The sequence below is a fragment of the Phoenix dactylifera genome, unplaced genomic scaffold, assembly GCF_009389715.1.
Source record: "Phoenix dactylifera cultivar Barhee BC4 unplaced genomic scaffold, palm_55x_up_171113_PBpolish2nd_filt_p 000292F, whole genome shotgun sequence".
NCBI classification, from domain to species: Eukaryota; Viridiplantae; Streptophyta; class Magnoliopsida; order Arecales; family Arecaceae; genus Phoenix; species Phoenix dactylifera.
Genome location: NW_024067772.1, coordinates 511,815 through 538,885, shown reverse-complemented (window position 1 = coordinate 538,885; position 27,071 = coordinate 511,815). Strand labels below are relative to the sequence as shown.

The window sequence follows — 27,071 nt, the reverse complement described above, 5'->3', positions numbered from 1 at the left end:
AACAATACAGCTGATTGAGTCGTCTCGTATGTTGCACGGTATTTTGATGGCTAACTTTAAAATTGCTACGAGACCAAATTTATTATCTGTCACTTTTTTAAAATTTTTTTGGATATATCTGGCCTATCCAAAATAATAATAATAATAAAAGGAAGCCAGGTTTCGATTTGGATAATAAAAATATAATAAAAATTATGTAGGTTTTGAACCAAGGTTGAATATAATAAATTTAGATTTCTACCGAGACCAAATTATATATCTTGAATAATTAATCAAGCTTTGTGGATTGTATTGTAGGACATTCCTCCTATTTTTTAACACATTTTGTTTTGACTTACAGGAATATATTTTCTCTAGGTTGGTATAAATTAAATTTATTTTTTTCGATTAAAAAAAACTGATCAAGCTAAAACCTATACTTCGAGAAGTTTATTATATGCCTCAAAAATTAAATTGCAACACCCAAAATATTTGATAGTTAACCATATAACAAATGATTAGTAAAAAAAATAAAAAAGATATATGTAATTTATAGTTAGTGCAAGACTCAAACATAGTTAAAGATTTATACATAAAAACTTAAAAATTAATAAATATATAAATAATTTTTTATTAATCTAATTAGATTGGATAATTCATTAGAATCAAGTTGGGTCGAAGTTGGTCCAAATCGGAATCCGGGTGGGTTCACTCGCGAACGCTTCAGCAGAAAACGAAGACCAGGGGAATACTCCGGAAACTTCAAGGGAAGGAGATTTAAAAACAAAAAGAATTGGAAGAAAGAAATCCCAGCAAATACCGAGGCCTGCGCCCGACGAAATTGCGCGAATTCCAAGCAGCTTCCTCTTCGGCGCTCGGAACCCAACTCCATCCACTTCCCTCCAGCAAAATAATAAATAATAACAATAAGAAAGATATAGTTCCACATTGTCTTGTCTTTTTTTTTTTTTACATATTGTCCTTCACCTCTTTGCTCTTTAATAAATTAATCAAATCCAACAAAGAGGCAGACAAACCTCCCCCTTTCCTCTTTCCCACATCAAATCCCTGCTCTCCCTATCTTTGTTATTTTTCTCTCCACCTATATATATATATATATATATATATATATATATATATATATATATATATATATATATATATATATATATATATATATATATATATATATATATATATTGTTTCTTCCACTTCGCCATGGCCATGGAATCCTGGGTGACGGAGAGGGCCGCAGAGGAGCTGCAGTTGCTGGAAAGGCAGCACCCCAACCGCTTTGACTACCTCAAGCTCGAGCTCAAATCTATCATCTCCCAACCCATCTGTTGTCCCTCCTCTTCCCCTGCCGCAACCCAAGGTGTGTACGTAAGCATGCTTGTGTGTTTTTCTTTCTCTCTTTCACCATCCGCATCCTTTTCTCTACTCTGGCTTACCTTTTTGCTTTTGCCGTGCTTTGAGCTTTCAAATAACAGCACTTGTTGTGTCGCTTTAAGCACGGCATGATGTCTTTCTTTAATTTTTTTTTTTTTTTCTGTAGTGTCCTCCAACAGGAAGAGGAAGGGTGGTGAGATGCAAGAGGAGGGGAGTGATGGGTGGGAGCAGCGGAAGGTACAGAAGTCGTCAACAGACACGGAACAGCAGGGTGGAGAGGTTGATGAGAAGTGCGAGGACAGGGTGGAGGCAGCCATAAAACGGGCAGAGGCTTGCTTGAAGAGGATTCGACAGCTCAAGCAGGACTTCTTTTGTTAGCTGTTACTGCTTAGGCTACCATGGCCATCCTCTATAAAAAAACCTGTGTCCCAATTATGAGAGCTTACAACAATAGGGCAGGGCCGCTGTTAATTACATCTCCTTTCTTGTCTTGTATAAAGCTTTTTGTTTCTTCAAAAAGTTTCGACAGATAGCCTATGTAGGCAGAGGAAGTTATCCCCTTTATTTTGAAGGACACCAACTCTCTGTCATCCAATTTTGGCTAATCCATTCTTCTCTGGTCATGCTAGGAGGCGAGCTCAGTGCAAAATGGGTCAGGGTTAATTAGATTAAGGAATCCGTTTAGGTTGCAGGATACTGCAACCACAAGTGTTTGCTACAACAGTTGGAGTTGGAGTAGCACTCTTGAACTGGGTTTAGGAAAAGGAAGTGAAAAGGTTCGTAAGATTTTTTATCCTTGATAAGTATAGCTATCCAGGATAAAATATGTTTCAGTTTTTTGTATTGCATTTGCATAAACTGTGCCTGTTCCTAGTTAATGATCACCTAACCCTCTTTAGGATGGCTCTTGACTTTTAATTATAAATATATATCTTGCTGATGATATGGTGGTGAACCCTTTCATTGATCTCAATGGAGGAATCTCAACAAGCTAAAATTTTGCTTCGCAAAGGAAATGCTCAATAAGAAGAGAAGTTAAAGGTAGATTACGTTTGTAGAAAAATTACCACCGTAGAGTTGTGGCTTGTCTCTGTACCCAGCTCCGTACCGATGCTATTTTATTACTATATTGGTACATCCAATATCTGCGAGTTGGTTTGGCATGTTAGGTGCCAACTCACTAGAGGCTCGGAAAATAAAAATAAGATGCATATGAACGAGTTATCCTCCTATTTAATTCTGTATGATATGGCATATTATGTTTATATAGAGTTTAGTTCATGGATATGGTAGAGGAGCTGTTAAGTTTATATAGAGCTCATTCATGTTCATAGTTGGGAAGTTAGCGAAGTCTCCTGAGTTCTTTTTGGAATGCTAGAATATGCGGCAAGAATCTTATATGAAAGGATGATCAAGCAACTTTGTGAAGTCAACTGGAAATAGAGAATGTAGTCGCAAAGTCAACTGGAATTAGAGAATGTATCTTGCAGCAGGAAGCCTATACTAGCAACATGGTCTTTCTTGTTCCATGCAATTCAGTATCGTAGCAAAACGTATGCAGATGATCCTCTCTTCTCTTTACTCACGATCAGACTGTCGTGAGAGGATTGATAGGGATTCATCATAGGGCTATCTTTTGAGCGGAGAGAGGGACAGGAGCCTTGCATTTGTAGCTATTATTGGACTTCCCGTCATAGTCCTAGTTCTAAAAGGTTCATTGTTTCCTTCTATATGTAACTAGGAATCTAATTTGATTGGGGAACTGTTTAAGGATGGTTCAGATTTTATCAAAACAAAGTTCCAAGAAGATCCTAACTAATGATAATTTAGGCCGCATTAGAAAATAATTCTAAATTGAAATGCAAAGCTCGTCAAATTCACTGTTTCCAATTTTTTTGGTAAAACCAAATTTACTAAACCAAGCTAGTAAAAATACATCCATGTGAATCAAAAAATAAAATATACAAAAAATCTGAAGAAATTTCGGACGCAACAGTCTAGATAGTAGTTCCCGTATGATTACCCATATATATTACTATCCAATTGGCCGTACTATTAGTCTCTCTATAGACATGTTGCACGTCATAAGACAAAGGAGAAATGGTCATTCTCCAACAACCATGTAGTAATAAAAGTCTTAGCAGTTGACTGACTCGAAAGCAATCTAATCGCAGTCAATGAGGCACCTTCAAGTATGCTTAAAGCAAACTAGCTATCTAATTGTGTATCAATTCAATGTTTCTTTCAAAGCTAGCATGTTTTTTAGATTGGTGTTTAGAAAATATGCCTAGGGAGGTCTAGAAGAAGGGCAATCCACAAGAAAAGTAATGTTGAAATTTGGGTGATTGAGCATGCTCCATTCTATTGTCTTAAAGCAAAGGTGGTGTGAGGGTAGGAAAATTGAGAGGGAGAAAGAGAGAGAGGGAGAGATCGGGCCTGAAGCCTGCTTCTTAGGGTGGTGATGAAGGTGGAGACTCGGTCGTGAAACAGATGGGGTAGGGGCTCTTTTTGCAGCCGGCCGTTCTCATATATAGTATAAGGGATAGAGGAGGAGGGAGGGCTCATTAGGTTTTAAATAGAGGACAGAGATGACGGCCTCCATCTCCTCTAATCAAATTGATGTCTGTCACACTCTTGACCCGAGATCGCGAGCCAAAGGTCGCAGCAACTGCCGCATACTCATAAAAAACTCTCCTTACAAGTATGCAAGGCATCTCATCAACATATCATAAGCAATTAGCAGAATAAATTTAAAAATTAATATTTGAGCATAAATTTAAATAACCAGAAGCAAATTTTAATATCTCATAGAACCAACAATATTTAAAAGATCTTATATCAAACTCTAATCATATTCTGATCCAATTAAAGATATCAAATTCGGATTTTAGTCACTCTCTCGATCATAATCTTGTGCCATCTTAGTTTTTAAATCTGTAAAAATAGTAAGATATAGAATAATGAGCTAAATAGCCCAATAAGCAATAAACACTTTAACCATTAATCAGATAATAATTTAAATAATTATTTACAGAAAATAAGCATTTGGAATTCATTAATTCAAACTAAATCCAGATATGCAGTATTATCAAAACATTAAGCATGCTAAATTTAATCTTTCTTAAGATCAAATTTCGTTCATAAATCCAAATTCTTTCAAATCATCAAGTTCATCTCGTCAACCATGAGTTTTGACCATATTTTTTCTATGGTAGGGTCATAATATCGTGTATCTTCTTGCAATATATCGCATATCATCTTGCGGCAAAGTCCTTCGGGACTGCATACTTACTTATGGTATGTCGTGTATCTTCTTGCGACATAATCCTAGGAGTGCAAATGGGTCGAATCGGGTCGGATCTTGAGTGACTCCGATCTGATCCATTTTTTTGTTTGAGTCCTAATTTTGTATCTAGATTCGACTCGGTTGAAGATCGGATCGGGTCTCGTCGGGTCCGGGCCAGATGTTACCACTTTCTTTGTATTTTTGGGAAAGAATTTGGGCAAATCTAATTTGGTCATATTATGATTATGAGGTGCTGGGTGACTCATGACTTGAAAGATTTGCAATGGACCTCCAGTCAGAACAGGGGACCCATGACTTACGAACTAAGTCGGTCTACAAGCCAAATTTCATATCACACTATTTTTATCCATATGACTGATTGGACGGAACTTGGCGTCTCCCTGCTCCCCTCTCGGGAGGACAAAAAAAATCCCAGACCACCTTCCAAAATCCAATTCCATTGCAGAAAACTGGCACACGACCCATATTTAGTTCAGTGTTCCCTCACTTTCTCCCTTCAAAAGTTAAAAGAAACAAAAACCAAAAAACGGAACGAAGAAAAAAAAGAGCCAGCTACCGAGAAACCAGAGGTATCAACAGTGTAATAGATCGAGAGAAAATCCTAACGGGCCGAGGCTCCTTTGGATTCTGTGAACCAATGTTTGTTGCTATCCTTCCACGCTTGAGCCCTACTCCCCCTAGGGCTTTTCCTCCTCCACCTTCTTTTTTTTTTTGTACAAAGCTTTTCCTCCTCATTGGCTCGCATTTTCCATCCCTTAGAGAATAATGAGGCCATGGGAGCAAGCTAACAAACTCCTAAGAAATTCATATCTCCTTCCTGTCTGCCTTGAAAACTTTTGCTTTTTCTCTCTCTCTTTAGTCCGTTCGGATCTGTTCGGATCCGATCGATAAACTTAGATCCGATCTAAGAAATAATTCGGGTCTAATTTTAGGATTCGATCCGGACCTGTGGATCCTAAAATTCGGATCGGGCCGGGTCTACACAGGTCGGATCGGGTCATGGGTCGACCCGACCCATTTGCAGCCTTACATAAACCTTTTAGGACAAATCAAGCGCCAATGTATTACCTCTCATTGGTGGGATCCTTAACATAGTCAGATTAAGAGTTCAAAATAATCATGTAGTTCAAATCTTAGTTCAACAAAAATATAATAAATCATGCGATATCGAAATCAAATGAATTAGTTCAATATTTCTAGTCATGCATCATCATAATATTCCAAAATAAAGCATTTAGTAATAAAATATCATTCATCAAATTCATGCATCATGAATAGTATGATTCAAATTTATTAATATAATAATTTGATAATTTGCTGATAAATCTAGAAAAAGGATCACATTACTTATCTTGCTAGTGAACCCAAACTATATGTCCAAATAATTTTAAAATTTTTTCTCGGAACCTAAGACTCTAGCGAGCGCTCAATTAAAATCTCCAGTGAGTATTGTGAGTCAAAGCCGTTGGATGCTACAAGGAGAAAGAGAAAGAAACCAACGGTGGTTTAGTAGTTGTGATTGACAAAACTTGTCAGCAGTGAAGTGAAAGAGGGTATGGGAGTCTTTAAATAGCCGACGGAGACTAGGTTTTGTAGAAAATAAAGATGGAGGAGAAGTCCATCTCCTACTCCAAGTAGAATAAGGCTTTATCTTTTTTACGTCTCCTATTTCATAACGAACAGGGTTCTATCTTTTTTTCTTCTATCTCCTACTTTAACTCTTACATCTGGATTGATTAAGTGGACTAGGCCTAGTTTCTTATTAGTCAGGCTAGGTATTACTTCTTCTTCCTTAAAAAAAAATTCGTCCTCAAAATTTTCGTACTAAAGTCTTCAAAATTTAAAGGCTATTGCCTCAGCAACCATCTAATTCCAAAAATAAGTTTTGATCAAATTATTATTCTAATCGACTTTAAAAAATAATTAAAATCTCTACAATTCTGCTACGCACTCTGATTCAAACCACCAAAATTCTATAGATTCAATAATAACTTTCAATCAAAATACTACTTTGTTTATGAGCTAAAAATATATGAACATTAAATTCCAAGTCAAAGAGGAACTCTTAGATCGCGTCCCCAATATGCATCAAGCACATCCATCTAGATTAGCACTCGAGTCAATTGACGCATTCAAAACCATCATATAGGCTAGTTACTATCATTCAAACATGAATAAAATCTTAATTCTCTTGTCAATTCAACTAGACGTTTCCAAGTCAAACTCCTACAAGTAAAAATAAATTTTCAAGTCAATATATATAAGTAAAACCAACGTAATCATCTCTTTTGAAGTTTGAGAGCTTTAGCATTTATCAAAAATCTTTCATGATAATCATGTAAGCTTCTAAATTCAAATTCTTAATGCAAAACTAGATTTCAACAGCAATCTTAACAACAATGGCAAAAAGATATCTTTAGATCAATTTATAAACCCAAACTTTGAATTAAAATTTTATATACACCACATAGTCTTTGATAGACATAAATAATATCCATTATTTGGGTCCAAAGATGTTAATAAAAAAATTGTTAATGATTCCACCAAGATGAATATTTTACCATCTCAAATAAAATCAAATTTTTAATAAAAAAATAGGTCTATTTGCAATATGTCCAAGCATATTTTCTTTCTATATGTTAGTTTCATTCATAATCCACATATAATTTCAAACCTTGAAGAATATTTTCCTTCTACCAACCTACACTCATGTCCTGTCTGATTCTATGACTTACAATTCATCCACTTTTGCTTTGATACCAAAATAATTGTCACACCTCCGACTCGAGATCATGAGCTAGGGGTTGTGACAACCATTGCATACTCATAGACAACTCTCCCCACAAACATTTAAGGTATCTCAACATGATATTATAAACAAACAGCACAATAAATTTAAATAACTAATGTTCAAACTTTAATTTAAATAAACTAGAAACAAATTTTAATATCTTAAAGAACCAACAATATTCAGAAGATCTTATATCAAACTCTAGTCAAATCCTAATCTAAATTTTAAGACGTCAAATTTTGTCTTTAGTCACTCTTTCGATCGTACCCCTGTGCCATCTTAGTTCTTAGAATATGTAAAAACAGTAAGATATGGAATAATGAGTTAAATAGCCCATTAAACAATGAATACTTAACCATATTAATTAGAAAATAATTTAAATAATTATTTATAGAAAATAAGCATTTGGAATTTATTAATTCAAAACCAAATCTAGATATGCAACATTATTAAAACATTAAGCATGCCAAATTCAATCTTTTTCAAGATCGAATTTTGTTCGTAAATCCAAATTCACTTAAATCATCATGTTCATCTCGTCAATCATGAGCTATGACCGTATTTTCTTAGTGGTTGGATCATAATACCGCATATCTTCTTGCGGTATGCTGTGCATCATTTTACGATAAAGTCCTTTAGACCACATATCTGTTTGTGGTATGTCGCGTATCTTCTTGCGACATAAATCTTTTAGGACAAATCAAGTGCCAAAGTATTAGCCTTCATTGGCGGAGTCCTTAATATAGCCAGGCTGAGAATTCAAAACAATTATGCAGTTCATATCTCTGCTCAATAAAAATACAAAAATAATGCGATATCAAAATCCATTGAATGAGTTCAATATTTCCAACCATGCATCATTATAATATGCCAAAATTAAGCATATTTTGTAATAAAATACCATCCGTCAAATTCATGCATTATGAATAGTATGATTCAAATTTATTAAGATAATAGTCTTCTAATTTGCTGATAAATCTAGAAAAATGGTCACATACTTACCTTGCGAGTGAACCCAAACTATATGTTCAAATAATTTCAAAATTTTTTTGCAGAATGTAAGACTCCAGCTAGTGCTCAACTGAAATTTTCGGTCAGTATTATGAGCCAAGGCCGTTGGATGCCAAGAGGAGAAAAAGAAAGGAACCAATGGTGGTTTAGAAATGGTGATCGATAAAACTTGTTGGCGATGAGGCGAAAGATGATGAGAGGTTTTTAAATAGTCAATGGAGGCTAGGTTTCGTAGCAAATCAAGATGGAGGAGGAGTCTTCTCCTACTCCAAGTCGAATAAGGTTTTATCTTTTTTTTTTCTTTTCCATCTCATACTCTAAGCCGAACTGAGCTCTATCTTTTTTTCTTTTTTCTTTTTTTTTTTTTATATCTTCTACTCCAACTCTTATATATGGACCGATTAAATGGACTAGACCCAGTTTCTTATTAGCTGGGCTAGGTATTACACTGCCACCAACAAGTCCTAAGGAGGGGAACTATTAGCGAGCATGGCTAAACCTGGCTATGCTCCAATAAGAGCTATTAGTGCTCTTGTTCATGCCACAACATGGGGTGCTTCTATTGACATGAATAGAGATGGGCACTGGGCCGGGCCGCCCACGACCCGGCACGGCACGGCACGAAGCGGGCCGTGCCTGGCACGGCCCGCCAGCTACAGTGACGGGCCGTGCCTGGCACGGCCCCTTTGATAGGGCCGTGCTGGGCTAGCGAATCCTGGCCAGCGGGCCGTGCCAGGCACGGCCCGCTTCGGGCCTGGGCCGGCACGGCCCGGTCTAGGCACGCGGGCCAAGCACGGCACGGCCCGCGTGCCAGCACGGCACGGCCCATAAGGGCCTGGGCCGGGCTGGCACGCGGGCCTGGCACGGTCCGGGCCTGGGCCCGGCTCGGTCCGATAAAATTTTTTTAATACATTAATAAATTATGAACACTAAGAAATCTTGATTTATGAATATAAAGCCACCTTAATGGTGGGGGGTTTGGCATAGACCCCTACCAGTTTATTAATTTCAATCAAAATGGTACATGAAGGGAGGTTTGGACCTTGGTCTGACCTCTAGATTCTAGAATACAATAAGAAACTAAGAAAGGGCCGAGGTTTGGACCTTGGTCTGACCTCCAGAATACAATAAAAATGTACAATTATAAAAAATTAAGAAATCTTACTAATCATCAGTGATTCAGTGAATCAGTATTCACTCTTCAGTCTTCAGTCTTCAGTCTTCAGTAGTGTTTGTATCATCATCATCAGAGGATGTTGTATTATGTCCACCTTTATCTTGAAGTCTTGCCTCAGCATCCAGCCAATCCTTGAAGCAGAGAAGCATCTCCACCGTTTCGCCCGTCATCCTACTTCTCTTTTCGTCAAGAACACGCCGACCTGCACTAAAAGCGGATTCCGATGTACCGTGGACATCGGCACAGCTAAAATATCGCGTGCAATTGCAGACATAACAGGATATTGATTTCTAACACTCTTCCACCAAGATAATACATCTAGATTCTCTATTTGATTTTCATCATATGCAGACTGAAGATCATTTCGTAAATAAAATTCTAGTTTACTACTTAAAGATGAAGAAGATGAAGAGGAACTTGAAGCATGTGTGTGTCTTCTCTGTGCAATGAATGAAAAAATAGATGACGAACGAGAACTACTAGAAGGAGGAATAGAGGTTTGTATTTGTGTTCTAGATCCACGAATTTTTTCATCATATATAGCATAAATATCATAAAGAAGTTGTCTTACCTCATCTTTAGCAGATTCAGCATCTTGATTCATATTTTCAGCGTATGCATCAAGTAAAATTAGCACGCCATTTAATTTAACTCTAGGATCAAATACAGCAGCTAAGTTATGCATAGGACATATCCTGTCCCAATACTCATTCCATTTAGATTCCATTAGGTGAATAATAGGCATTAAAACATCATCATATCTATGTTCTGCAAATTTTTGACTAATTATATATGCTTGTTGTAAAAATGAACATGAAGTAGGGTAATAAATACCAGAAAGAACATTGGTAGCATTATAAAAACTAAGCAAAAAATCTTCCAAAATTTTTCCTTTATTCCAATCAGTTTCAGTCAATGTAAATCCTAATCCACGATCATTAATATATGCACTTAATAAATTTTTATATGGGTATGCATCATGTATCATGCTATATGTGGAGTTCCAACGAGTAATTACATCAAGTTTAAATTTTTTAAAACGTTTATCATGATTTATGCATAATTTCTTAAATTCTTGAAGTCTTGATCTAGAAGCATGAATAAAAGAAACTGCATTTCTAATTTTTGAAATCACATCTTGAATCATGCCCATGCCAGCTTGAACAGAAAGATTTAAGATATGACATGCACATCTAATATGCAGTAAATTTCCATCTAATATGGGATGCAATGAGTCTCTTAATAATACAACAGCAGAATTATTATTAGATGCATTATCAAAAGTAATAGACATAATTTTATCATTAATATTATATGAACATGCAGTTTGATAAATTATATTTGAAATTTGTTGCCCAGAATGTGGAAAATCAAAAGCACGAAAAGCAAGAATACGTTTATTTAATTGCCAATCATTATCAATATAATGAGCAGTAATGGCAATAAAAGAATTACTACCTACAGATGCTGACCAAATATCAGAAGTTAATGAAATTTTTACATTTAAAGTAGAAAGTGTTTCAATTAAATTTTGTTTCATTGCTAAAAAATTGGTCATAGCTACTCTTCTAAATGTACGCCTACTAGTTCTTTTGTAAGCAGGTTGTAGGTTTAATTGAACATATTCTTCAAAATTAAAAGATTCACATAAACTAAAAGGTAATTCATCCTTAACTATCCATTTTACAAGTGCTTTTCTTTGATTTTCATGATTATATGCAAAATTACCTACAAGTAATCCCCCTTGTATATTAAGGCTACTTTGAGTTTGAGCATGAGAATCATGCATCCTATGACTCTCTTGATGTCTTTTTAAATGCCCTGTTCCCCCACTACTACTACAACTATAAAGTTTGGCACATTTTTTACATTTAGCTTTCCAGACTCCCTCAACCATAACTCTATCAAATTCATTCCATACAGTACTAGTCCTCTTACGAGAAGAGGTTTGACCTTCACTCGGTTCACCAGTTCTAGAGGAACTAGGAACAGGGGGTTGGGGATTAGTTTCTTCCCCCTCAGAAACAGGAATGCCAAACTGACTTTCCTCAAAAGATGACATATCTATGATTAATTCAAAAAATAAAAACTAACCGCAAGGAGGAATTGAGTAGAGGGTCGGAGGGCAGAGGCAGCGCCGAGATTCCGAGCTTCCTCTTGTGCTCTCAACAGAAGCGACCTTCTCTTCTCAACAGGAACCTCCTCTTGTGTAGCACTTGAACAAACTAAAAATTAAATTGCTAGAAGAGCACTTTAGAAGAGAGAAATAATAGCAGTAGAGAAGGAGAGAATGAGAGGTTTGGTGTGGTGAGAATGAGGGAGGAATGGGCTATTTATAGAAGCCCAAAAATTTTTTTTTTCCAAAATACCCCTCAATTCAGCCGTTATAGGACTGTTGGGAGGGGCAAAACCGTCTTTTTCCCGAAAATAGCCGTTGGAAACGGCTATTTTCTTCCCCCCTCTCCAGACGGGCCGTGCCAGGCACGGCCCGTTTAGAGACGTTGCGGGCCGTGCCTGGCACGGCCCGTTACCGCCCGTTACGGGCCGTGCCTGGCACGGCCCGTGCCGTGCCGTGCCCGGCCCGGCCCACCAATAGAGGGGCCGGGGGCCGGGCCGGGCTTGCCTTCCGTGCCTCACGGGCCGTGCCAGGCACGGCCCGCTTCATAAGCGGGCCGTGCCAGGCACGGCCCGTTTAGAGTTTTGGCCCGGGGGGCCTGGGCCGGGCCGGCCCGGCACGGCCCGTTGCCCAACTATAGACATGAAGTAGGGGACGCCCTCTTTGCCTTTTGCTGTGTTGAAGAGGTCGATCCTCGCACTCACATACAAGAAGATATATGAGAAATAAAGCTTTATGAGCAAACAATTCAAATCGCCCATACACATAAAAAATATACAATATATCCAAAAGTATCTATAAAACAAAAATAAATTGCACCTAGAGTAAGAAACTAGCTGCTGGTGATTGAGTACGTGCTGGGAGAACTTTCAGGCCAATCTCCATCATTACTCAGTCTAATAAGCTATGGCTATGACCAATTCCCATCAATTAAAACTTTTTTTTCCGCATTAAGATTTATAAATTCAGATGATCAAATTACTTTGAGGGCATGTTTGATTCGCGGCCGAAAACAAAATAAATTGAAATGAGAATCAGAATAATCATATCTCGTGACGTGTTGGTTCGGAAATGTTACTAAGGTGAGAATGAATTTTGCATACTAATAGAGAATAGGGACCCAAAAAAAACATAAAATGTGAATATTTTATTAATAAAACGTCAACTATTCCATCTCATCGCAACTGTCGAAGCATCGCAATTGTGGGATCAAACCGGTGATGCGGGATGATGTCGCGAAGGAAGGTGAACCATTCTTTCCCGCAAAAGACAAACCCCCGAACCCGCACGCTGACCTCATTAATTAAAAAGCCAATGAAGAAATATAAAAAATAGGGCAGCGTTCTACATGGGCTTGGACTTGTGGAGACGGCGTGGAATGGGTTGGTGCTCTCCCTCTGGTCCGAAGCAGGCAGCCACGACGCTCATCTGCTTCCTGACCGGCGTGGCGCTGTTCGTCACCGGCGCCCACCTCTCCTACGTCCACATCGCCCCCCAGCAAGCTCGCACCCGCGCCCGCGACGAATTGGTCCTCGATTACCTCCGCAAGAAGCACGACGGTGGCAAATAATAACAGCAGCTTCCAGGCCGCCTCTGCGCTCATCGATGGCTTTGGTTCCAGCTTCGACCTCGGTGGAGTCTCCCGTGATCGCGGAGGTGGACATGGGTGGCGGCTCCGATCCGTCCTCCGTCACCGTCCGGGCCACCGTCGTGCAGGCCTCCACCGTCTTCTACGACACCCCCGCAACCCTCGGTAGTCTTTCTCACCCTTATTTGCTTTTTCTTTTTCTTTTCTTTGGAGCTGATGAAGTTTGGGTTCTAGGGTTTTCTATTTTCTAGGGTTTTTGTTGGCTTTGTGGTGATAAATGAGACATTGCTGTTGTTGTGCCTTCTCTACCGTATTTCTTGCGACTTTCTTGGCAATGCCTTTAGCAAGTGAAACGACAAGGGGACTTCCATTGCGTGTTAATTTTTGGATATTGTGAATAGAAGGAAATATGCATGAGTTGAGATTCTTTGTTTGTATTTCTTGATGATATGTGGATGGAGTACTTGGATAGAATTGTAACTCTTTGATCTGTATTATTTGGTTTATGTTGACACCGGGAAGAGCACTAATAGGGAAATATATTGGCTATGATACCATATTTGGAATAAATTGACAAAATGAAAGTCATTTTTGTTAAAATGACTTAGGGTTCTACTGGTGAGTGGAAATTTTGGGGGAATTTGGATGTATTGATAGTTTTTGGTTTTGTTGCGCGTGTCATTGAGTTATTGTGAAATAAGAAAGTGGCGAAGGATGATAAATAGTATGAGAAAGATGATAAATAGTATGAAGCTGACATTTGCTTGGAAATTTCACCAGCAGAACACAATAATATGATATAAATATCAATAATAAATGTCAGCTATATGGTCACCATATATAAAATTATATGGCACTGTGAAAGAAATTTACCTCTCTTCTTTCTTCGATTCAAATCTTTTTTTGGGTAAAATCCTGGAAAATTTAAGAAACCATGTTGAAGGGCACCAGAATGATTTGTTTTAGTGGTTTCATGACAATGAAAAGGGAAAAATTATATTTCATTTCTTTATTATTGGTTGCCTATATGGTGTAGCTAGTCTAACCTGTATCTGCTGATGGGTAATGATATGTTTGAGAATGTATATCCTTGTTTGGAATTCTGCTCCTTCTTGGACATACTAATATCATATTATTGTTTTGACATTGCTGATCTCTAGCTTTTTCATATTTTGTTAAGTGTTACGTAAAACTGAATGAAATGGAAATTATCAATTAAGTAGTAAGTCATGTAGAGACATCGTTCAAAGAGCAATAGATTGCTTCAACTACAATCCTAATAATTTATATGAGGGATGAGAGCCGATGCTTTATGTTACAAGGGTTTATAGTTCTGCTATTGCATATGTTATATGGTAGATATTAGATTTCATGACCTTATTTATTTATTTATTTTTTTTTTGGCTCTTCTAGAAGCTGCTAGATAGCTACTTTAAATCGACATGAAGAGGAAATTGGTTCTCCTTTTTCAATGTCTTGGTGATGGTAGGCCGGTGAGACTGATAAAACATGGAAGAATAAAATTTCATCATACATTACACAGAAGAAACCCTATTAGCTATTTATGCTGAAAACCAATATAAAACTTCTCTTACTATACTCGGGAAACTTATTGCACCTCCATGGGCTAACGCTTCATTTTGTTGCTGTGCAAGTGGAAGAAAAATTGGAAAACCACAAGGTCAAAAAAAAAACTTGTTAATTAAAGTGATAATATTGCACGGGAAGTTTTGGAGAAAGTGGTTAGATATGGAAACTATCTTTTGACACTTGCTTGATGTCATTCCCTCAGAATTACAACCTATGAGATAAAAAGATTTAGGACATGTAGAGAAAATTTTGGCTGCTTATTTTCTTGATATTCTTTGTGCCTGGAATTTTCATTTTAATTTGAAATAATTAAAGAAAAATTCATCTTCAAGTGCTTTCTTTTCCCTTATTTCTTAGGGACCGATAGAGCCTAAATCCTCAACTCCTTACAATGTTCCAGTTGCAATGTGCTGAAATCAAATTTATGCCTCTGTTTCTCTAGGTTTTGAACCTAAGACTGATGCATGTATCAGTCCAAGCCTCTCCATGGTATGCGATAATAAGACAAAATAACCATGTTTCTTGTTCTTACCTTATTGTTTGATAAAGGCTTTAATTCCAAGTGTTTGTTATATGAAATCTAGAACTAATTCTCACAATTATATCTCGCAGATAAAGCAGAGAGACTAATCGCAGAGGCTGCTGCATATGGATCACAATTAGTCGTGTTCCCAGAAGCATTTATTGGTGGCTATCCCCGTGGCTCTACCTTTGGTGTCACCATAGGTAGTCGTTCAGTCAAGGGTAGAGAGGAGTTTCGGAAGTATCATGCTGCAGCAATTGATGTGCCTGGTATGCTCAAACATCAGACATATTACATTCATCATTCCCTGAGGCACTAGATATGCAATCATGATTGTCGGCATATTAGTATACTATATTGGGTGTTGCTTGTCTGTATAAGTTGTTTGCAAACATCCAGACTAGTAATTTTAATAAGGAACCTCTCAAAATGCAGAGGCTAGAAGAATGATTCATGATATCCAATAATATGTTTAATGCCTCTAGCATGAGCAAATATATTTGCTACATGACATTTCTATAGTTGCATGTTTCTGAAATTTTGGATACTTTGAACATAACTTCAACCTCTCTATTGCTATTTTTTATTTTTTTTTCTTTGCTGCTGGTTTTATTCTATCATCACGGAGGTTTATCTAGTTGCCAAGCAGAAGTCATCTATTTACCGTTTGCAAAATATTAGTTGGAATAATCATTGTACTAGTTTGTTGTTGCAGTCTGGTTTGTCTAACAAGCCATTCTGCAATTTTACTCCACTTTATATGAAGCCTTCTCACTTGGCTCTTCAAACTTTATTTCATTTCTAGAGCAAATAGCAAAAAATTCCATTGTGTGAATTAGGAAGAATTTGAGCACTTGTATCATAGTAGATAATTATATTCTCAAGTCACGAGACAGAAGCTTTATCTAGATGCTATCTAGGAAAATTTACTATCATCATATTTTTTTCCCCTTCTAAATAGCAGCAAAGCTTGCTGCTACCCAAGAGACTGTTATGAAAAATTGAAGCATTACAAAGGATATCATCTATTATATGAACCATTAGAGAGGATACCTCCTATTTTAATCCTCATGAATGCTTCTTAAGTTCCACCGAAACGTTACGGAGGATCGTACCGGGCGGCAATCGGTTCGATATGGTACAGGTACATATCGTACCAAACTGAAATGTATTGGAACCAGCAGGAGGGAGACGAATGGGGGGAGAGAGAGGAGTCGGAGGAAGAGAGAGAGGGGGCGAAGCCACTGAGATTGTCGTCATCTTTGAGAGAGATAAACTAAGAGAGAGAGGGAAAGAGAGAGAAAGGGGGCGAAGCTGCCAGGGCCCTTGCCATCTTTGGGAGAGAGAGACTAAGAGGGGAAAGAGAGAGAGGATGAAGCTGCTAGGGTTATCATTTTTGAGAGAGGGACTGAGAGAGAGAGAGAGAGATATAGAAAGGGTGAAGCATGTACCTGTAGTCATCGTAGGAGACAGTGGCAGGGGGTTCATTGAAATTCTAGCCTTAGCCTTGATTCATGCTTGATTCATGGTTCATGCTAGTTCAAGGCCTATTTCGAATCGAACTTCTGTCTCAACTCGAATTTTGCCCGTAACGGATTGGTATGACTTGAACTGGGCGGTTTGGATCGAGACAACCGACCTTAGTGCTTCTACTATCCCTGGGACTCACTTTGCCTTGCACACTTCTATATAATAAGAATGTGAGTAGTTTGTCAAGTACAAAAAAAGTTTGCCCTACATATTAAGCACTTGATAAATGGCTATGATAAACCATCTTACCTGCCCCTTGAGCCCACAATAAGTCATGCTTTCTTACATCTGCACATTCTTCTCTTAGCATTTTGGCTACCTAGATGCTTCTATGTATATTGTAACTTGATGTTGAAAATGCCCTTTTCTACTTGGCCACTTGATGTTGTAAAGGTCTTTGCTAATACGAGGGACCATTAAATTCAGGTTGGGCTTATGGGTACATTTAGAAAAAGGACCATCTTACAGGGCTGGATCACTGGATTAATGTGTCAACCTTGTTACTCTCTCTCAAAAAAAGAGGGTGTCAACCTTGTCCTTGGGGCTAGCTCCCTTGCAACTTAATCTTGAAAAATGGCTAGATATTAATGTGTCAACCTTGTCAGTTGCCTGGCTTGAGGGTTTATGACAGGAGACCAAAGAAAAATTCTAGAGGAAATATCTTACTAGACATTAACACATCTATAGTCAAGGTTTTAAATACCATGGGATGGGGCCATTCTAGTTTTTCCATGGCACAGGATGCCCCACTCTTGTGTATTGTTACTTGAGACGGTGGATGTCCCATCCTGTCTCGGCCCATTTCCTAATTTGTACCATCCTGGCCCATTTCTTGATTCGTAAGGTCCTAGTTCATTTGTCCATTTTCCAACTTGTCCCGTCGCAACACTTTGGGTTAGTGCCCCATCCCAACACTAGGGACGATGCAACGCCTTGCTGTCCCGTTGGTATTTAAAACCTTGTCTACGAGGATGCTTAATTGCAATCATGCAATAAAGGCTTTATGTTTGACTTGATTCAATTTTGGCCCTTCTCTTGGATGATTAAGCTAGCATCATGTAAAGGAGCTCAATGATGAATGGTTGTGTGCAGTGGAAGTTGTTGATGCAACCATTTACTTGTTGGTTTATCGATGTTGATTAGCTTGCCTGGAAAAATTACCAAGATTACATTAAGTTTATAGTTATCTTCAAGTTAAGGTGGTAACCACACTCAAACAAAAGACTTTGCCACATAAAATTTCTTTAATGACACTTTAATTACAAATTACCATGATTTCTTTTAAGACTTAGAATCAACACCTATATATGGAACTTCTGTCTTGATCATCCATCAATTGCATACCGACAAAAGGTGCAATTAGAGGGAATCATAGTATTTTGTGGAAAGAACCTTTTGAATTCTACCACTCCGTTTATAATTAAACCCCTTAAGCGAGCTAGCAAATAAACCAACCTCCCACCCTCCATTTCCATGAAGTGTCTCTGGAATTAGGATGGCAAATGACAATTTCACTTCTAATATCCATGCAATGAGCTAAAATAACAATTTATTTGCTTGCTATATTTTGCAGACTGGAAATCACTGCATAAGAGAAATACTTTTGCTCCCAACACCTTGTCTTACTGAATGTTTTGTGTCAAGCATTTGAGACTTTGTTCATACTTTTGAAGGCCCTAGAACTTTCAAGATTATCCCAGGGGTCCATTCTTTACAAGAAAGGCCCTACAACTTTCAAGATTCCTCTCAAATGGCCAAAGTAGATTCTTGCATTTGCATTGTCCAGGGCAACATTTGAGAAATTTATATCTTTGCACTAATTTTGCAGACTATACTTACCTAGTGCTTGTGGGCCCTATGCACATAGCTTAATTCATTGGTATTTCGCCCTCAGAGAAGGATTAGCTGGTCTTGGATGGGCTGCACTTCAGATTCACCCCTTTCCTGATTTCTCAGCCTTATTTTCTCAAATGAAAGTCAAAGCTTGCAGCTGGCAATGAACTAAAACATGTTATGTATCCCATTTGAGGTCAAGGAGCCTCCCCTGGAGGAGCCAAACCAAGAACACATAAATAAATGAATATGCATATATATATATATATGTGTGTGTGTGTGTGTGTGTGTGTGTATTGTATGTATATTGTATGTATGGTATGCTGAACCGGCCCGTACTGGACCGGTCCGGTACAACTGTGGAAAACGGTTCCGGCCCTATTCGGGCCGAACTGAACAGTAAAGAGCCTGTACCGGTCGGTACAAGAGCAAACTGAATGAAACCGGACCGGTTCCGTCTAGTTCGGCTGGTACGAACTGGCGCCCACAGAGTGGCATTTGTGGCATTTAATGCCATAGAATTAAAGCCACTCTGTGGGCAGCGCGCAGGAAAATGCGCCTAGCGCGCGGTTCTCCGAGCCCGCACGCGTTTTCCTGCGCCCGCGTGGGCGCTCACTGGGCAGCTCGCCTGCGCGAGGCAGAGTGCTGCCCCCTGTGGAAAATTTAATGCCACCCTGTGGCATTTAACGTGGGGCGTGCGCGTCCGCACGTGCTCCTCCGCTTGTGTGCGCAGAAAAATTATTTTCTGGTTCGGTACCGGTTTAAACCGGTATTGTACCGGTCCGGTAGGCGATCGGTACGCCTACCGGTATCGGTACGGTGTACCTTGATTATATATATATATATATGTATATATGTATATGTGTATATATATGTATATATATATGTATATATGTATATGTATATGTGTATATATATGTATATATATATGTATATGTATATGTATATGTATATAGATATGTATATATATATGTATATAGATATGTATATAGATATGTATATATATATATATATATATATATATATATATATATATATATATATATATATATATGAAGATACATCTTTCCGTGCACATCTGTATTATGGGTGCTGTCGGCTTGGATAAAATGGTGCATTTGTGGGATTTAAGTTTAGAAACAATTGATGATATGTTGAGAGGGTACTGATTGAGATTGATTGTAGTGAAGTACAAAAGTGATACCTGTATCTAAGGGTTTTTAATTTTAGTTTTAGGGATGGAAAGAGAGGAGGACAAGTGAACTTTAATGAGAAGGGACTTGACAAAAACTTGCTATTGGTTAGGATCATGTCTTTGGATGGTGGCTGACAGAGGAGCAATTATTTATCTGAAGACAATAATTTTCTCTATTATCTCATTAGCGACATTAAACATAAGGAAGTTTGAGGAGGCTAGTTAAATTGGTGGCAATAGCATCCTGTTGTGTAAATCTCCCCATTAGAGAATGACACTAATCAAGTCACCTTCTCTTAGAGAATGTCTTTTCAAATTTATTACTTTCAGACACATCCATAGGCTCATTCTTTGTGCTTCTAAAAAGTCTCTCACCTGTGGTTCTTGAGATGCTTAGAATGTCCTTGCCTATGATCCCTCAGCCTGCCTTTGTCAAACAAGGGAAGCTACGAGGATGTCTTCATCCGGATAGAGGGTTATACTAAGACTTGTTGCCTTCGGGACATAGCGATTTGCATCTTTAGATATCCTTAAAGCCCCTGGCTACTGACCACATTATCATTTGCGAATAATATGTTATGCGCACACCCATATACATGCATGCAGTACGCCCTCTCTAGAGTTATGTATGCATAATTAATTTGGAGCCTTTACTGCAATGACCTTGACTTGTGGAATAAAGTGGTAAGTAATATTAGTATGGCTCGGTGGGGTCATAGAAGGTGCAAGCTCTTCTATATTGAAGTGAGGTTTGCAGGTACCCCTTTATTCTGGATTATATATTGTCATAATTTTTGGATTTCGAAATCCTTAAAATATTAGACTTAAAGCCTGTATCATTTTGGTTAAATATACATCTACAACTTTCTTAAAATTGTCTGCATTTTTCTCTATAAAAAATTATCATGAAGGGTATTTTTTCTAAATTCTTATGTTTTTCACTAATATTTAAAAGCTCGCACTTAAATTAGCATAATTTGCTTCCTCCAATAAGTGTTTAGCAATATAATCTCATCAAATTCCCATTGAATAGGCCTCCTTTTTATGCTGGTTGTCTCAAATGCTTTGCTCTTATTTTTGATTTTCAGATTATTCTCATGTGGATTATTTAGATATCAGAACTGGAAAGCACCTGCCCCAAATCTCAGCTTTGATTTCCCACTGATTGTTTTAATTGGACACAAGCACAAATAGTATTTAATTCTCTGTAGATAAACTAGCGGCTGGCATCATGCATTATGCCTGCTTGTTGTTGTTGGATAAAAGCAGCAAGGAATGCCTTCTTAGACAGCTTGAAAAACCTTATGCTTATTATTGAGTCAATTTGGTTAGCTTTTAGATATTCTCTAAGTTCAAATTCTCAGCACTCCAAAATTTTGTTTCTATATGTTCCGTGTTTTTTGATGATCTGTGCATGATTAGATCATGACTTCCCAGAACCTTCAGCGCTTCAGTTTAGAAACAAACAACCTTCACCTAATAGTGTAACTATGAATGTAAATTATAAATTTTTAGTACTGCAATGATTTTGTTTTACGATTATTATTTAGAACCCTTTTAACTAAGAATCTCTCCATAACTATATTGTATATTCAAAAGTCAGATATTTGATTAGTTAAATTGATCATCTGACTTACACTGAGCCACCAACCAAGAAATGCCATGAACTTGCATATTGTTATCAGTTCAATTTTCATTGAAGATTTGTCATATTAATTTAATATTTACATCTAATGTGCAGGTCCTGAAGTCGACCGCTTGGCAGCAATGGCTGGAAAATATAAGGTCTTTTTAGTAATGGGTGTGATTGAAAGGGCCGGATACACACTCTATTGTACGGTTCTCTTTTTTGACCCTCAGGGTCTGTACCTGGGGAAGCACCGCAAACTCATGCCTACATCTTTGGAACGTGTAATATGGGGATTTGGAGATGGATCTACGGTTCCTGTTTATGAAACTCCACTGGGAAAGATTGGTGCTCTCATTTGCTGGGAGAATAGAATGCCACTTTTAAGGACAGCATTGTATGGTAAAGGTAAACATTTCAATGTTATTTGTTATTTAGTATTGTTATTTTATTTTTCCTTAATAATTGTTGTAGATAAGTATTAGGGCTTGGTTACTCCACTAAGGATTGCAAAATGTTAAGTTGATTCGTACATGCAAAGAAAAATGTTTAATCTTTGCAATTGGTCGTAAATGTTATACTTTTGCTTATGGACCTACAACCAGCACAATATTATTAAGTTTCTACATTTACTAAGGCTGTTCAGTAGGTTCATTTGCACTGGACTCTTGTGCTCCTTAAAGTGTTGATTATCTTGTTATCCATGCACAATTACCTATCAGGCTTGATTAAAATGCATGTTGTCAACTGAACCGTTTGCTCATTGATGATACCTATCTTTTACTATCATAATACTATTCTGAAAGCTTCTATTACATGGTCCCGTTGTTTAGCCTTGTAGTTCAAACTACATTAGATTGCAGTATTGCAGCGTGTTTCAATAAGATGCAGGAGAAGGGAATGCAGAGGGATGGCACTCATAATTCGTGTAGCATATTCTCTGAACCCAATATTCGCAACATGTAATCGAGGCTGAACCATTCTGTCACTTGCCTTTCTTGTTTCCCCCCTAATATCTACTTTCCAGATGACCTTAGATTGCTTTCTACCTGTCTACTTTCCATACAACCTTAGATTGCTTTCTATCCATCTACTTTTGACTGCCAATCTTATGTTAGCATGTTTTAATTTTTACGTCCTACTTGTCGCATTATAAGTCACTTAACATGAATGTGACAACTTAGTTTTTAACACTCCATCCTGCTTCTGTATGTCTACTAAGAGTCCAAACAAAGCATCAAAAGATGTGTTAGAACTTAGACAAGTAATGTCAAACACAACACCAACTAAAAAGTGTTTGAAAATGGAAAATAGATCAATGAAACAAATAAAAGGGAATGAGTTGACACCATCATGCTTTGTTGAAGTGTCAGTAAAATCTCAAATAAGTATAATTAAGGCTTGGAAGGCACTAAGGGGGCATTTTAGAATTTGAAAAAAGAGTTATTTAGGCTCAGCGAGGAATTTGGTAGAAAATGAAATTATGAAAAGAAATGGATAGGGGAGAGAAAGGGTTACAATTGTTGTTATTATTTTCTTATTATTTGTTAAAAACAAGAAACTCGAGTTTGATTACGGATTTGGCATGCTTTGCCATATTTCTTTACGCCCGTTTTGATTGGGAGTTGACAAGAAAAAAGGAAAAAACTAAGTTAGTCTGACCCATTTACAGCTTGAAATTTTTATGTTAATGAGTCATCGCTGATGTTTGATTATACACAGCCAAAAATCTCAGTCCAAAGAGATTGCCCTCTCATTTTAAAGAAGCCTCAGCTGTCTTACCTCTGCCTTTCTGAACATTTTGCAAAATATACACTGACGCAACTTTAAGTTCGAATTGGTTCTGCACATAATACATAGGTTTAAGAAGATACATATATCCATGTAATTCTGATTCATACAGGAAGCCCTTCTCCCTACTTAAACCATCCAAAGTTCACGACATGACTACACCTATCAACCTCTGCCTATAAAAGACCCTTTTATTACAAACTTTGTCCCTTTCTCTATTTCGAAGGCACACGTTCTCACACTTCTACTATCTGCATAAGACAAGAAAGTCTAGAAGGCTTGGTATATAACTTTTTTTGCCAAACAAACTAGGTTATCATGATACAAAATCCCTGCCAGATTGGTGATAATTCACATTCCCTTTTTTTCATACTTAACACCATGATGTATGGTTGAGGATGGTGTTTTATTATCACTTTGTTGTTAGTGACTAGATGAGTGACTGTTTTTGAATCTTCTTTTGTTTGTGTATATTGTAGAACTGTGGGAATTCTGTAGGAGTAAAGGCAAGGAGCAGCATATATTGTGGAAGGGTTTTACTTTAGGCTGTGGAATGATAAGGGTACTTGTGTCTTGTGGATTTTGGATGGTCTGTTAGGGGTAGGGCTTCATATTTGTGTTGGAAGTAAATTGGTGAGCTATATATTGTTGAGCCCATGTACTTTGATGTAATTTGCTTTCTAATGTTATCTTCCGGCTTTAGTCTTAATTTGGGAAAGACAGTAGCTGATGACTAAGGGTTCTTTACAAAGAGTGGGATTAATCTTATTTTACTAAGTTAAATTGGTTAAGTCTAGGTTAGAATAAAAAAGGAGATCCAATTATGGCAATTATCGAGCTTTTTGAATTAATGAGTCATTCTTAGAAGTCGCTGTCTATTCTTTGCTAAGATGGATACAAAAAGATACAAATATGGTAAGGCATGTGGGAAAGTGAAGGCATGCCGGATCTCTAATCTAGCCTCGGTCAACCCTTTTCCATTCTAAAAATTCCTTAATCAAGTCCTAGTCATCCTATTCATAATTAAAATGATACCTCGAGCCTTGATCAACACCTGCTCTAAATTCTAGAAAGGCTTAATGAAACTCCACAGTACCAAGGATTTCTTATTCAAGCCCCGATCATGTTAGTTTAAAGTTCTAGAATCCATAAGATATCCAATCATATGTCAATCTTAGAATGGATTTGGCCTACGGTGTATCTATATAATCAATTTTCTGTAATCAAGTTTTAGTTTTTCCTTCTATAGCATAATTTCTTTTCCACCCCAAATATAACTGAACCCTAGTATATTTTAAGCATGGAAGGAATCCAGTAAAAACCCCTTTTCCTCCTTAAATCTCTAATACCTACTCCTTGTCTCTTTTAAATTTTTCTGTCATTCAGTATTCTTCTGCAGTGGGGCAGTTGGCCAGTTGCATGCTTGGTCAGCTTTCTAGGCCGCTATAAACAAGGTTAGAAAACTCGGATTGATGTTTGTTTTGGTTGGAATTATAAGTTTTGGTTTTGACAACTTAAGCTGTTCCAATGGATTTGACTCTAGTTTTGCTAATATTAGTTGATGAAATTTCAATTAATACTAGGAAAATAGAAGGTATAATTAAAAATGAAATTAGTCAAGAAAGTAAATTCCACATCTCTAGAAATTTTTTATATTGCTCGAGAGCTTTCAATGTATCATTTCGGTGTTTTCACAGTAAGACAATCGTTTTTTTTTTTTTTGAAAATATATATTGTAAAAAATTACATGTACAGTGTATTATCCACTTCATATGTAGATGCTTATGATATTTTAATTTAAGGAAAGCTGAGCATAAGTTAAGAGATTTCTTCCCCCCAAAATACTGTTGGAGCATAAACAAGATGGAATAATTTTCCTCAAAAAAAAATAAGATGAAATATTTACGTATGTTTAAAAAATGAAAAAGGAATAAAAGGAATAAGTAGCTCATGTACACAATGAATTTGGCCTCGTAAGTTTTAGTTGAAAGAGGAGGGCAACTTGAATTTTAGAGAATTAGATTTTAATACATGAGTTTGTCATTGAAATTCGGATGATCTGTCTATTAAATCAATGTGTTAAAGCATATATAAAGCAATTTGCACAGATGATGAAGTGAAAGCAACTTGAACGTTGTGCTGAAATATATGCTGCAAATGTATCAAGCTTAGCTGTTGTTGAGTTCACATTCTTTTTTTAAGCTTCTTTTCTCATAACTAGTCCAATTGTTCATTCAGTTGCTAATAAATTCTTCGTGATGTGCCACAGGTATTGAGATATATTGTGCTCCTACAGCTGATGCCAGGGATGTCTGGCAGGCTTCAATGACCCACATTGCACTTGAGGGTGGATGCTTTGTTCTGTCTGCTAACCAGTTTTGCCGGAGAAAAGATTATCCGCCCCCACCCGACTATGTGTTTGCAGGAGTAGAGGATGAGCCTCCACCAGATTCTGTTGTATGTGCAGGAGGAAGCGTCATCATTTCACCATTTGGTGCAGTTCTAGCAGGCCCGAACTATGAAGGAGAGGCCCTCATCTCAGCTGACCTAGGTATGACCAATACTGCTGCAAATGATGTATTTTGCCCTATATTACATTCTGCAGAATGTAATAATACAACGTGATGGAAGAAGTTGTATTCATGCATTTGCATAATTAATCATAGTCGCAAGTTTAGTTTCTCAAACACTACTTTGGGACATTAACTAGAAAGGTCCAACAATAATTTAGATAGCTTAAAACTAATAAATAATGAAGAAATGAAGTTTTACAAGTACTGAAGATTTGATATGGTTCATAGGAAGTCAATCATTTCAGGGGCAAGGACAACATGCAAGAGCAACAACAGAGAGAAGGGCTTATAAAATCATTTGCCTATAGAACAAGAATAATTTAGTCGTAGCTTGCGAATAAGTTGTGTTGTTTATAAATATTGTGCATTTTCTACTTTGTAAATTATTTTACTTCCTGGGAATAAGAAATCATTCGGGCAATTAAATACTCTTGAAAATTTGAGGATTTTTTCAGTGATTTAGACAATATTGTTACTGTGGATTTAATTGAGGTTTTTATTTTTAAAAAAAAACAACATGATGTGCAGACCTTGGAGAAATTGTGAGAGCCAAGTTTGACTTCGATGTGGTTGGGCACTATTCAAGGCCTGAGGTGCTGACTCTGACTGTTAAAGACCATCCACAGAACCCAGTCTCATTTGCTTCTGCTGCGAAGACAGAAAATTCACAAAAATCTTAGTCCTCGCTATCATATCTGCTGTTTGTAATCTATCATTTACCAGCTGGACCGCAATCTTCAAGAATATGTGCGAACGTGGGCTATTTATGCTCATCCATGCCTTGGTAAAAGATTTCTAGTATGTGTTTCAGAACTTATGGTTGTTGTTTCTCGACTTGCTGGGATCTACACCATCAGAAGGTACAGCTCGGTTTCAAGTATATGTTGTAGCATTGTTACTAAAAAGTAATGTAAGAGATCTACCAGACATCTATTTCAGTTCTGAGCACTGATCTTGTGGAATGTAAAACCATTCTCAAAGTGCAGCTATCTACTCTAAATGCATCCATGACTGTTGTAGTGGGACTAAATAAAATAACATGGACAGATTA

General features: G+C 37.4%; 3 protein-coding genes across 3 annotated transcripts; all 3 read left to right on the top strand.

Moving 5' to 3' along the window:
• Positions 1–1,197: 1,197 nt before the first annotated feature.
• LOC120105464 lies at positions 1,198–1,746 on the top strand. The gene is made up of 2 exons (XM_039117954.1): positions 1,198–1,354; positions 1,535–1,746. The coding sequence occupies exons 1-2, from the start codon at positions 1,198–1,200 to the stop codon at positions 1,744–1,746; spliced, it is 369 nt and encodes a 122-aa protein (XP_038973882.1).
• An 11,353-nt stretch (positions 1,747–13,099) lies between these two features.
• LOC103699947 lies at positions 13,100–15,678 on the top strand. The gene is made up of 2 exons (XM_039117967.1): positions 13,100–13,523; positions 15,561–15,678. The coding sequence occupies exon 1, from the start codon at positions 13,119–13,121 to the stop codon at positions 13,338–13,340; it is 222 nt and encodes a 73-aa protein (XP_038973895.1). The 5' UTR covers positions 13,100–13,118; the 3' UTR covers positions 13,341–13,523; positions 15,561–15,678.
• LOC103705226 (bifunctional nitrilase/nitrile hydratase NIT4B-like) lies at positions 13,125–27,026 on the top strand. Its single transcript, XM_039117966.1, has 5 exons — positions 13,125–13,523; positions 15,561–15,740; positions 21,771–22,064; positions 25,717–25,998; positions 26,549–27,026. The coding sequence occupies exons 1-5, from the start codon at positions 13,376–13,378 to the stop codon at positions 26,698–26,700; spliced, it is 1,056 nt and encodes a 351-aa protein (XP_038973894.1). The 5' UTR covers positions 13,125–13,375; the 3' UTR covers positions 26,701–27,026.
• The last annotated feature ends 45 nt before the right edge of the window (positions 27,027–27,071 follow it).

What these genes read in the sequence shown, in the direction of transcription:
- LOC103699947 (XM_039117967.1), top strand. Translation starts at nt 13,119, where the DNA reads ATGGGCTTGGACTTGTGGAGACGGCGTGGAATGGGTTGGTGCTCTCCC.
- LOC103705226 (XM_039117966.1), top strand. Translation starts at nt 13,376, where the DNA reads ATGGCTTTGGTTCCAGCTTCGACCTCGGTGGAGTCTCCCGTGATCGCG. An exon ending in GACAGCATTGTATGGTAAAG is followed by an intron (nt 22,065 to 25,716) that starts GTAAACATTTCA and finishes GATGTGCCACAG; the next exon opens with GTATTGAGATATATTGTGCT. An exon ending in CCTCATCTCAGCTGACCTAG is followed by an intron (nt 25,999 to 26,548) that starts GTATGACCAATA and finishes CATGATGTGCAG; the next exon opens with ACCTTGGAGAAATTGTGAGA.
- LOC120105464 (XM_039117954.1), top strand. Translation starts at nt 1,198, where the DNA reads ATGGCCATGGAATCCTGGGTGACGGAGAGGGCCGCAGAGGAGCTGCAG. An exon ending in TTCCCCTGCCGCAACCCAAG is followed by an intron (nt 1,355 to 1,534) that starts GTGTGTACGTAA and finishes TTTTTTCTGTAG; the next exon opens with TGTCCTCCAACAGGAAGAGG.